The 11,880-nt window shown below is 41.6% G+C and overlaps 1 protein-coding gene and 1 long non-coding RNA gene across 2 annotated transcripts; both read left to right on the top strand.

Moving 5' to 3' along the window:
* Positions 1-1,141: 1,141 nt before the first annotated feature.
* On the top strand, positions 1,142-6,522 carry LOC105485755 (uncharacterized). Its single transcript, XR_989780.2, has 3 exons — positions 1,142-1,171; positions 3,058-3,169; positions 6,511-6,522. It is a non-coding gene; the product is annotated as an uncharacterized lncRNA (long non-coding RNA).
* A 2,932-nt stretch (positions 6,523-9,454) lies between these two features.
* LOC105485754 (olfactory receptor 13C7-like) lies at positions 9,455-10,758 on the top strand. Its single transcript, XM_011748218.2, has one exon. It carries the CDS (start codon positions 9,455-9,457, stop codon positions 10,412-10,414), a length of 960 nt encoding a protein of 319 aa, XP_011746520.2. The 3' UTR covers positions 10,415-10,758.
* The last annotated feature ends 1,122 nt before the right edge of the window (positions 10,759-11,880 follow it).

Genomic DNA, 11,880 nt, shown 5'->3' with positions numbered 1-11,880 from the left:
ATTTAGGCTAGGTATTGGAGAAGGTTTTTCTTTTATTTTATGGGAAAATTTAATCCTGTAGAAAGAATAACAGGTATTCATCTTCCAGATCCAAAGATGATCTGCTCATGGCTGGGGTGTGTGTGTGTGTGTGTGTGTGTGTGTGTGTGTGTGTGTGTGTGTGTGTGTGTGTGCAATTTTTAATTTTTAAAATTTTCCTGGGTACACGGTAGCTATATATATTTATGGAGTATATGGGATATTTTTATACAGGCATACAATGTGTAATAATCACATCAGGGTAAATGGGGTATCCATCACTTCAAGCATTTATCCTTTGTGTTACAAACAATCCAATTATACTCTTTTAATTATTTTTAAATGTACAATTAAATTATTTTTGACTATAGTCACCCTGTTGTGCTATCAAATACTAGTTCTTATTTATTCTATTTTTTGTACCCATAAGCCATCTCCACTTCCCCTCTACCCTCTCATCACCATTCCCAGCCTCTGATAACCATCATTCTACTCTCCATCTCCATGGGTTCAATTGTTCTTTTAGCTTCCACAAATAAGTGAGAATATGCAGTTTTTCTTTCTGTGCTGCTTATGGCCAATCTTGTTCTTCTGATAGCCCTGTAGATTATTTCTCCCTCTCCTCAATTATTCTAAAGCAAATCCCAGATGGTAATAACGTTCCATCTTGAAATATTTTGGTATTTATATCCATAAAAGATTAGTACTCTTGTAAAATTATAAAGTACCATTTAATATTTAACATATAAATCACCTAAAACTCAATAATTCCTTGATATCAACAATTATCCAGCATTTATATTTCCAGAAATGCCTTATAAGTTATTTATTTCAATTTTTAAATTGAACCAGGATCCAAATAACAACATACATTGTGATTTGTCTCTGATATGGTTTGGCTGTGTCGCCACCCAAATCTCACCTTGAACTGTAGTTCACATAATCTCCACGTGTTGTGGGATATCATGGGAGGGACCTGGTGTGAGGTAATTTAATCATGGGGGTGGTTACCCTCCTGCTGTTCTCATGATAGTGAATGAGTTCTCATGAGATCTGATTGTTTTATAAGGGCCTTTTCCCCCTTTTGCTTGGCACTTCTCCTTATTGCTGCCATGTGAAGAAGAACATGTTTGCTTCCCCTTCTGCCATGATCGTAAGTTTCCTGAAGTCTCCCCAGCCATGCTGAACTGTGAGTCAATTAAACCTCTTTCCTTTATAAATCACCCAGTCTCAGGTATGTCTTTATTAGCAGTGTGAGAATGGACCAGGACAGTCTCTTTCAATCTTCATTTCCCCCTCCCTTTTTCTATATTTCCCTCTATCTCTGTTCCTACCACCAGCACCCTGCTTTTAGGCTAGATTTTTTTGGGAAGGAATAGTTTCTCATTATAGGAAACTATAAAGTTTACCACAGTCTGATTTTGCTGATTGCAGTTCTGTGGTGTCTGTCTTTGTGTTTCCCATATATTGGTGATTAGATCTAGTTACTTAAGTTTTTTTTCTTTTTTTTTTTGGTGGAGTTATGAGCTCATGGCTCCTGAGACCTTTTGCATGACACTAGTATCTTTGATGACTTCCTGCTATCTGTATGTCAAGATATTACAAGCTCAATATTCACACTTCCTTCCCAGACCTGAAACAACTATTTTGTCTAAGGAGCTCCTTTTTTCCTTTAATGGGGAATGGTATTTAGAAGTCATAATCTGAGTGCTAGGGTTACTATTGAGTTTCCCATGGTTTCTAAATGTTTCAGTGGAAAGAGCTATGAAAAATATATATATAATAATTGAATTATATGTATGCATGATATATAAATATATATTTAGATTTAGATCAAATACATAAATCATACATACATACAATTCAAATTAAGAGCTATAGATTTTTTACCTAGCTTCATTGATTTTATACCTATATCGCCTTCTTCTATATACTGTCTCCTCATTCCAGAAATGTTTGGAGATGCCTTGAAGTTATACACACATAATGATGTCAGGAGTTAACATTGAGCACAGCTTCTGTAAAGGGCAGAATTCAATCAAGCTGTCCAGTGGTGTGTGTCTGGGAGTACCGGGGCTGATCATAACAGTTGAGGTGATGATGTGGGCTGTGGGCCCTTTTCTCTTGCTTGTTCCTGAGCTTCCTGCAGGAGATCTGAGTCTGGGAGTGAGGCACTGGGTGGCGGTGGGCTAGGAAATAGTTGCAAGATAAATTCAAGCCTGGAAAAACAGATTCCAGACTGGAACCTCAGGGCATCTTGCAGCTTGGGAATGACTTTCCTAAATCGTGATGAGGGCAGTCACAGGGCCCTGCTCACCAGGAGACTTTGGCAAAGAAGGGCACATGATGCAGTCAAGAAGGAAGCTGGCAGATCACCTCTAAATGGGGTCCAAAGTCCTGAATTCTGCATGCCTGCTCTGCTCAAAATAGACGTTTCCAATATGTAAGAGCCACTTAGAAAAAAGAAGTTTGTTAAACATTTGGAAGGATGGAGTCACAGTCAAAAACTACGTATCTGGGGTCCATGGTCTCCAAGATTTTAATATCATGCTTCCTTACAATTTAAACTGTATTTGTTTATTGATTTATAAAGTATATAGGTATTCTACTGTACCAATATGTTATGGACATTTACAACGTTTACAAAAATAGAAGTTCAAAAAGATAGGACAAATATAAAGTAATTTTTTTTAAAAAAAAGAGCAAACATTGGACAAAATCAGAGGAAAATGAGAGTAGGCCACACATTCATTCATTCATTTATTCAGCATCTATGTATTGAGAGTCAGTTGTGAGTGAGGCCCTATTTTTATACTAAGGAGACATCTGTGAATAATACAGAAAAAAACTTACCTCTGTAAAACTTATATTCTAACAGGAGAGAAATAAGCAATAAACAATTATGAAAATAAATAGGATGTTAGAAATTTTATGGACTCAAGACTGCATAAAGGATAACTGAACACATGCATCTAATTTCATTCCTCCTAAAACCCATAAAAACTATAGTCTTTCTTTCTTTCCAATAAAATCCACAAGGTTAGGAGAAGAAGTAAGACATCAACAGTGAGAACACTGTGAAAGTTAGGAATTGTGCTAATTGCCATAGCAGATCTGACAGAGCCAAATCCCAAGCCAGAAACTTGGAAAGGTAAGTGTCTTACTCCATTTTCTGCTGCTTTAATGGAATATCTGAGACTGGGTAATTTATAAATAATAGACATTTATTTGGCTCACAGTTCTGGAGGCTGTGAAGTCCAAGAGCATGACACTGGCATCTAGTGAAGGCCTTCATGTTGCATCATCCCACAGCAGAAGGTGAAAGAACAAGCAAGTATATGAAACAAGGAGAGAAAGGAGGCCAAACTCCTGCAGTAACTCACTCCTACAATAATGGCATTAATCCATTCATGAAGGCTGAGCCCTCTTGGCTTAATCACCTCTTAAAGGTCCCATCTCTCAGCCCTGTTACCATGGCAATTAAATTTCACCATGAGTTTTTGAGGGGGCATTCAAACCATAATAATTGGCAACAACTAGATTTGTAGCACAGAGTAACTCACTGCACCAAGTACCTCTAGGACCGGGGTGAAGGAAGCACTGCTAAAAAAGGAAGACTAGGTGACAAATATGTAAGAAACAGAGTCCCTACACCCCTTCATTCATTCCATGACATTAGTCAACTATCTCTTGCCCACCCCAACAAAAGTTTTATTCTCTATAGAGGGTAAAATCATGGCTCTCTGGACTGGCAGAAAACAGCCACAGTTGAGAGCATGGATTCTTTATTTTTTCATGGAGTAAAAAAAAATTAGCATAAAAGATCAAGAATCAAAATGGCTTCTGATTGCACCAGAATTACCTTCAAATTCAGAAGGAAGATGATTTCCAATAAGTTCCTAGAATTCCACACACTACTGTGATGATTAATTTCATGTGTCAACTTGACTGGTCATGGGGTGCCCAGATATTTGGTCAAATATTATTCTGGATATGTCTGTGAGGGAGCACCTGGATGAGATTAACATTTAAATGCATAGATTGAGTAAAGCAGATTGTCCTCCCTAATGTACTAAGCCTCATTAAATCAGTGAAAGGCTTGAATAGAACAAAAAGGATGAGTAAGAGGGAACTTTTCCTGCCTTTGAGCTGGGACATTAGTGTTTTCATCAGCTCTCCTGGCCAACCAGCCTGCTGACTACAAATCTTGGGACTTGTCAACCTCCATAATCAGATAAGCCAGTTCCTTACAACAAACACACACATACACACACACACACACACACACACACTATTAATACGATTCCTCTCGAGAACCCTGGTTAAGACACCCACCAAATTATCGGTCAGGAGGTTAAATAAAAATATGTTCAGACACATAAGATTTCAAAAATGTGTATACAATACACTTTTTCTCAAGAAGTTATTCAAGGCTTGGTGAGTGGCTCATGCTTGTAATCCCAGCACTTTGGGAGGCTGAGGTGGGTGGATCTTCTGAGGTCAGGAGTTCAGAACCAGCCTGGCGCCCATGGCAAAATCCCGTCTCTACTAAAAATACAAAACTTAGCCGGGTGTGGTGGCGTGCATCTGTAATCCCAGCTACTCAGAAGGCTGAGGCAGGAGAATCACTTGAACCAGGGAGGCAGAGGTTGCAGTGAGCCAAGACTGTGCCACTGCACTCCAGCCTGGGTGACAGAATGAGATTCCATTTCAAAAAAGAAAAAGAAAAAGAAGTTATTCAAGAAAGTGCTCTATCAAAATAAGAGATTAAACCAAGAAATAGAAAGAAATTGACAAAGGAAACAGAAGTTCCAACCCATAAGAGAGGTGTAAGGAGTCCCCGGGACAGTAAAAGGAGATCCTGGCATGACAGTTGTACACCCTGCAGAGAATGCATCCAGCCCAGAGGGCAGCCCTACGACTCCAGAGACTGGTATGTCAAGGGCTCTCATTCATAGACCCCTGCTGCCTATGGTGATTAACTTGAGGACAGAATGCCCCAGTCAGCCTGGCCCACATTCTTTCCTGCACTGGCCTTATCTTGGCCATGCATGTATAAAATGCCCTCTTCTCTCTCCGTGTCTCGCTGACTGGGTTAGCGGAGGACACTCATTCCACTCCAGAGAGTATTCTGCTTTGATCTATTCCCAAGAGTGGGAAGAGGGCCATACTCAGAGCTTAGAAGCAGGAAACATAAAACAATCCACTCTCTCTGATGATATTTCTGCCAGATGTCTGGTACCTGGCCACACTACAGTACTGTCTGACTTACGCAGAAGGGACTATTGAAACTGACAGCTTAGATTCTCCGGTGAGTCTTCCCCAAAATAGTGGCAATATTTTTTTCAATCAAAAAGCTAGATTTGTCAGCCAGAATGACTATTATTAAAAAGTCAAAAAATAACAGATGTTAGTGAGGATGTGAAAAAAGGGAAATATTTATATATTGTTGGTGGGAAGGCAAGTCAGTACAACCTCAATGGAAAACAGTATCGAGACTTCTCAAAGAACTAAAAATAGAACTACTGTTCAATCTACTTTTTTACACAATGATTTTTTTTTTTTTTTTTTTTGAGACAGAGTTTCGCTTTTATTGCCCAGGCTGTAGTGCAATGGTGCAATCTCGACTCACCGCAACCTCTGCCTCCTGGGTTCAAGTGATTCTCCTGCCTTAGTCTCCCGAGTAGCTGGCATTACAGGCATGCACCACCACACTCAGCTAATTTTTGTGTTAATTATGTAAAAAATTAATTATGTAAAAAAGATACCCGCATTGGTATATTTATTGCAGCATTATTCACAACAGCAAAGATGGAATCAATCTAAGCATCTATAGACAGATGATTGGATAAAGAAAATGTCATCTATATACAAAATGGAGTACTCTTTAGACATAGAAAAGAAGGAAACCATGTGTTTTGCACAACATGGATGGAACTGGCCATGTTGGATGGCCAGTCTTTTAAGTTATGCAGCCCGGAAACAGAAAGTCAAATACCAGTGTGTCCACATGGACATGAAGTGTGGAATAATTGACACTGAAGACTTGGAAGTGTGGGATGGTGACGGGGGCTGAGGGAGGAGAAATTACTTAACTGGCATAATGTACATTATTTTGGGTGATGGTTGCACTAAAAACCCAGACTTCACCATATTCAGTATATCTGTGTAACAAAACTTCACTTGTACCCCTTAAATGTATTGTTTTAAAAGCTAGGTTTGTAATTGTTACTCCATTTTTCAAAATGGAACAATCCATTGTATACTAGTACATTGTAGAAGGTCAAACTGTGAAGGAAATGAAGGGAATACATATTAGCTTTCTCTTGCTGCATAACAAACCACCCCACTATCAGCAGCGTGAAACACCTCATTAGTAGCTCACAGTTCCGGAAGTGAGAAGGTTGGGTGAGTTAGGCTGCGCTCTGAGAAAATGTCAGCTTTCAAGCTCATTGCTATTGGTGGCAAAATTCAATTCCTTGTGTTTTTTAGACTATGGTCCCGGTTTCCTTACTGGCCGTCGCCAGGGGTCATGCTTAGCTCCTTGTGGCAGCTCTCTGGTTCTTGTTCGAGGCTCCCTCCATCTCACAATCAAGAAACAGCATGTGGAATCCTTCCCACACTTTGAATCTGGCTTCTCCTTCTGCTACTAACCAGAGAAAATTATTTTTAAAGGGCTCACTTGATTAGGTCAGACCTTGCTGGACAATCTTCTGATCTTAAAGACAACTGATTTGGAACTTTAGTTACATTGACAAAATCCCTTCACAGCAGTACCTAGGTTAGTATTTGATCACCGCACGAAGGGAATTGTGTGATCATGTGGGGGATCACTAAGATTCTGCCTACCACAAAATGATTTCCATAGAAGTCAAAATAATGGTCACTTCTGGAAGGGAGGGAATAAGGAAATATAATTGGATAAGAAAATAAGAGGGGCTTCTGAGGTTCTGGAACATCCTAATTTTAACCTGAGTGGAGGAGGGGGACATGGTAGTATATTTTCTTATTTTTTCTTGAATGGTTTACATATGCTTTTTACTCTCTTTTGTATGTATATCTCACAAAAAGAAAAAAATTCAATGCAAGACAAAATGGCTTATGACTATGAATGTGGCATGTACTTGATTCTAGGAGTTTTAGAGCTGGAGTATAAGGCAGGCATGTTCATTTGTGAAAGAGGTGGTCAGGATTGCCCAAGCATTTTTGCTAAACTGGGCAGGCTCTTCTTGCACACCAAGAACATCTGTGGAATGAGAGCTCATCACATGTGCCACCTACCATCTCCGGTATTAGAATTAAATGGGAAAGGGAAAACTGGAATGTGATTAAGAAACTATAGTGTATCAGGAAACAGTGATCCACATTGAAGATGCTTCTGGTTGCTGCCTGGGCAGTCACAGCTCTCAGTTTTGGATCTCAGAAGTGGAGGTTACTAGATCCCAGTGATAAATCAGCACTGCTCTCACAAATGCACAGATATAGTATACTCATGCACACACACACACACACAGGAAAGGACTGAGCTGTTCGCAACAGGACACCACTTCTGTGATCAACTGCTTTTTTTCAAGTCCACAGCTGCCTTGCCTCTGAAACTCTCTGGTAGAAGCCATGACCAGATTCACTTATGACCCTTTAAAGGTCTGGTCTGGGTAGGAACTGCCTAACAGAACCTATTTGGTGGGATGCAGACAAGAGATCTTCTAGGTCACTGGCTTTCATCCAAACCTGAGATCCTAAACCCTTTGAATTTGTAAATGGCCAAGGGGACTAACCCACAAGGATTTGTCCTGTGTGGTTTCACATTCCCCCAGATCTATCATGGACTCTGGTGACAGTTCTCATGGACTGGGGGTTCTTGTTAATTTGGGGAGGGCTAGGGTGATCCTTTCTCTCTAATACTTTCCAATAGCCCAGCAAAATGGGTAGGAAGAGAGGGAAGAGAGAAGAAAGTATTTCTGGAGAAACTTCAGAGTAATTGGATCACAGGGACATAATCCCAGATGTATAAGAAGTTTCTTGACTTGGTAACTTGAATTTCCAAACTTTAAATGACTTCAGGGACTAGAATAATCCCAATAGCAGGATGGGATTTAAGTGGCTTTGTATGAGCAATGAATGGTTTCTGTGGATTTTACCAAAACACAGAACAAAGACAAGAAAACGTTCACCCATTTCAGGCACTAACTCATATGGCTGCTGCTTTCTGACCAGATTGGCTATGTCTGGCTTCTGGACTACTCTCAGAGCCCAGAGAAGTAAATTTGAATCAACACATTTGTTGAAAAGGTAAGTGAGCACTTTTAAAACAATATAGAAACTCTTGTGGGCCCAGCTCCATCCCCGGTGGCATACCTGGTGACTAAGTGGCACAGAGGGAATTTTGAAGGAAATAGAAAAGGATGTCCCCATGGTGCAGCAGTCCAAGAATGAGAAATCCATGAGACCATTTAGTCCCTGGGATGGAATATCTCTGATAATAATCTATTCCAAAGTAAGCGTCAGGAAATGAAGTTCCAGAGAAGAAAAAGAACTTCACGATTCCCGTGCATTGATTGGTTGGCAAATGCCAGTCCTGTTAATACGTGCTCCAGAAGAGTCTGGCAAGTGAGTGAGTGAATGGACAAATAGCCCAGGGCTCCGTAGATCTCGGAAGCGATCTAGAAAAGAGGAGGCAGAGAGCATCTTAAAGTGCTCACAGGCCGGGTGCCGTGGTTCACGCCTGTAATCCCAGCACTTTGGAGGCCAGGGTGGCAGGATTGCTTGAGTCCAGGAATTTAAGCCCAGCCTGGGCAACAAAGTGACACCTCGTCTTGACAAAAAATTAAAAATTAGCCAGGTGTGGTGGCCCAGGCATGTGGTCCCAGCTACCTGGGAGATTGAGGCAGGAGGATCGCTTGAGCCTGGAGGTTGTGGCTGCAATGAGCTGTATTTGCCCTACTGCACTCCAGCCTAGGTAATGGAGTGAGACTCTGTCTCAAATAATGATAATAATTTTAAAAAGTGCTCACAGAGCAGAATGGTCAGGGATTGGGGATGAGGCGTACCAGTTTTTTCTACCAGTCCTAGGTCTCAAGGGGAAAAAACATACAAATTGAATATAACATTTCTTGCCAAAATTGAGCAAAGTGAATCATCCACACCTGTAACTTGAAGTAAATGTGTGATGCCTGTCTTAAATATGATGAGGAAAATTAAATCTAATCAGGTGACATTTGAAACCTCTCTATGGGGTGGCCAAATACCACCAAGTAGATTTTGATCAAATTTCCTGCATTTTATTTAAAGCAATATAGAAAACCCTTTGAATTGTCAGAGATGTTCTCCAATTGCTCAGCAAGTCTGGGCTTCCTCACTGGCTGTCTGGGCACTTTAGGCATCAGAGAATCATGGAGCTGGCCCTCTGAGTTTGTGCAAGTGACATAGAGACACAATGGTCAGTTCCAATCAGACCTCCCCTGTGATGGCGTTTGTTCTCCTGGGCCTCTCTGCCCATCCAAAGTTGGAGAAGACATTCTTCATGCTCATCCTGCTGATGTACCTGGTGATCCTGCTGGGCAATGGGGTCCTCATCCTGGTGACCATCCTTGACTCCCGCCTGGACACACCCATGTACTTCTTCCTGGGGAACCTCTCCTTCCTGGACATCTGCTATACAACCTCCTCAGTCCCACTCACCCTTAATAGCTTCCTGACTCCCAGGAAAACCATCTCCTTCTCAGCCTGTGCAGTGCAGATGTTCCTCTCCTTTGCCATGGGAGCCACAGAGTGTGTTCTCCTGAGCGTGATGGCGTTTGATCGCTACGTGGCCATCTGCAACCCCCTTAGGTACTCTGAAGTCATGAGCAAAGCTACTTATGTGCCCATGGCTGCCAGCTCCTGGGTAGCTGGAAGCCTCACTGCCATGGTGCAGACATCCCTTGCAATGAGGCTGCCCTTCTGTGGAGACAACATCATCAACCACTTCACCTGTGAGATTCTGGCTGTCCTGAAGTTGACCTGTGCTGATATCTCTGTCAATGTGATCAGTATGGGAGTGACCAATGTGATCTTCCTGGGAGTCCCGGTTCTGCTCATCACTTTCTCCTATGTCTTCATCATTGCCACCATCCTGAGGATCCCCTCAGCTGAGGGGAGGAGAAAGGCCTTCTCCACCTGCTCTGCCCACCTCACTGTCATGATCGTCTTCTATGGGACCATCCTCTTCATGTATGGGAAGCCCAAGTCTAAGGACCTGCTGGGAGCAGACAAACAGGACCTTGCAGACAAACTCATTTCCCTTTTCTGTGGGGTGGTGACCCCCATGCTCAACCCCATCATCTACAGCCTGAGGAACAAGGACGTGAAGGGTGCTGTGAGAAGCCTGGTATTTCAGAAACGCTTCCCACAGTGATGGTGGAGGGGTCCTGATGGCTCTGTGCTTTCTGATTGCTCCCACCTGAGAGTCTCAGAGGACAAGGTGAAAGACCAAGTAGATCAAAGGTTACATAGGTAACCTCATTACACAGAATCTCATTACATAGAAGGGCTCTGTAGGAACAGGAAACATTTAATGCATCTCCACCAAAGTATGTTCTTGTTTGTCTAATCTTGTAGTTCTCATTCTCCGTGATAGATACCGAACGAATTGATGTCAAGCAAAAGTAACTCTTCACATTTTTATTGTTGGATGAATGAAAAGCTCTAGTCTGTAGGTCTTTGATTCAATTGCTCCATGGCTTCTTTCTTTGAACATATTTGAACATATTTGGCTGCTGCTTTCTGACCAGATTGGCTATTTTTGGCTTCTGGACTACTCCCAGATCCCAGAGAAGTAATTTGAATCAACACATTTATTGAAAAGATAAGCGAGCACTTTTAAAAGAATATAGAAACTCTTGTGGGTCCTTACTTTTATGTTACCTTTCAAGCTCTTCCTACTCCATATTAAATAATAGTTTTATTTTTCTCTTCATTGTTTTTTTTTCTCCTTGTCATATAAATTATTTAAACTGTTTGCTGAATTTTTCTGTCTCTGTATCTTCATAAATTAACCTGTAGCTTTGTCTCTCTCTCATCCTCACTCAGAGTCCTCACCAGAAAATCATTCATGGTCTTGGAGAAGAGAGGGGAGTAAGGAAGGTGTGGCAAAACTGATGCAAGGGTCAAGGGCACAGGCCTCTTTTCTTTTTCCTTTTGGAAGATATCATTCATCCCTGGGCTCTGTCCTAGATACCAGTGGCCTCTCATGAGCCATCAGAGTAATGCAAAAACCGAAAAAAGTCCAGGAGGATCAAATAAATTGTATTAACCACCTGACTTGGCTTAACCAAGCATGCAGCCAAGTGGCAGCCATCACTTGTTTTTCACTGAAGAATCCCTGAAGCCACATAGTAGTCAGAGGAAGATAGAAACAATGCCCACCAGGGGCATCTAAGAGTCACCCACATGATTGTGAGGAATTCCAAGTCGGCTCCAAATAGTGATCAGTCTAGAAGTCCAGTTAAAAGGATCAGCAGAACAGAAAATTTCTGACATAAACTTTTAACCCCATAGAAACAAACTGACAATTAAAATAAAGATCCTAGTACTTTGGGATGCCAAGGCGGGCAGATCATCTGAGGTCAGGAGTTCGAGACCAGCCTGGTCAACATGGTGAAACCCCTATCTCTACTAAAAATATAAAAATTAGCCGGGCGTGGTGGCGCATGCCTGTGATCTCAGCTACCTGGGAGGCTGAGACAGGAGAATCGCTGGAACCCGGGAGGCAGAGGCTGCAGTGAGCTGAGATCATGCCACTGCACTCCAGCCTGGGTGGCAGAGTGAGACTCCATCTCAAAAACATAAAAAAATAAACAGCCTTGGCTGGGCGCAGTGGCT

The sequence above is a fragment of the Macaca nemestrina genome, chromosome 14 (assembly GCF_043159975.1).
Source record: "Macaca nemestrina isolate mMacNem1 chromosome 14, mMacNem.hap1, whole genome shotgun sequence".
Taxonomy (NCBI): domain Eukaryota; kingdom Metazoa; phylum Chordata; class Mammalia; order Primates; family Cercopithecidae; genus Macaca; species Macaca nemestrina.
Note: the sequence above shows the minus strand (reverse complement) of the source record. Positions and strands in the feature narration are given on the sequence as shown.

What these genes read in the sequence shown, in the direction of transcription:
- LOC105485754 (XM_011748218.2), top strand. Translation starts at nt 9,455, where the DNA reads ATGGTCAGTTCCAATCAGACCTCCCCTGTGATGGCGTTTGTTCTCCTG.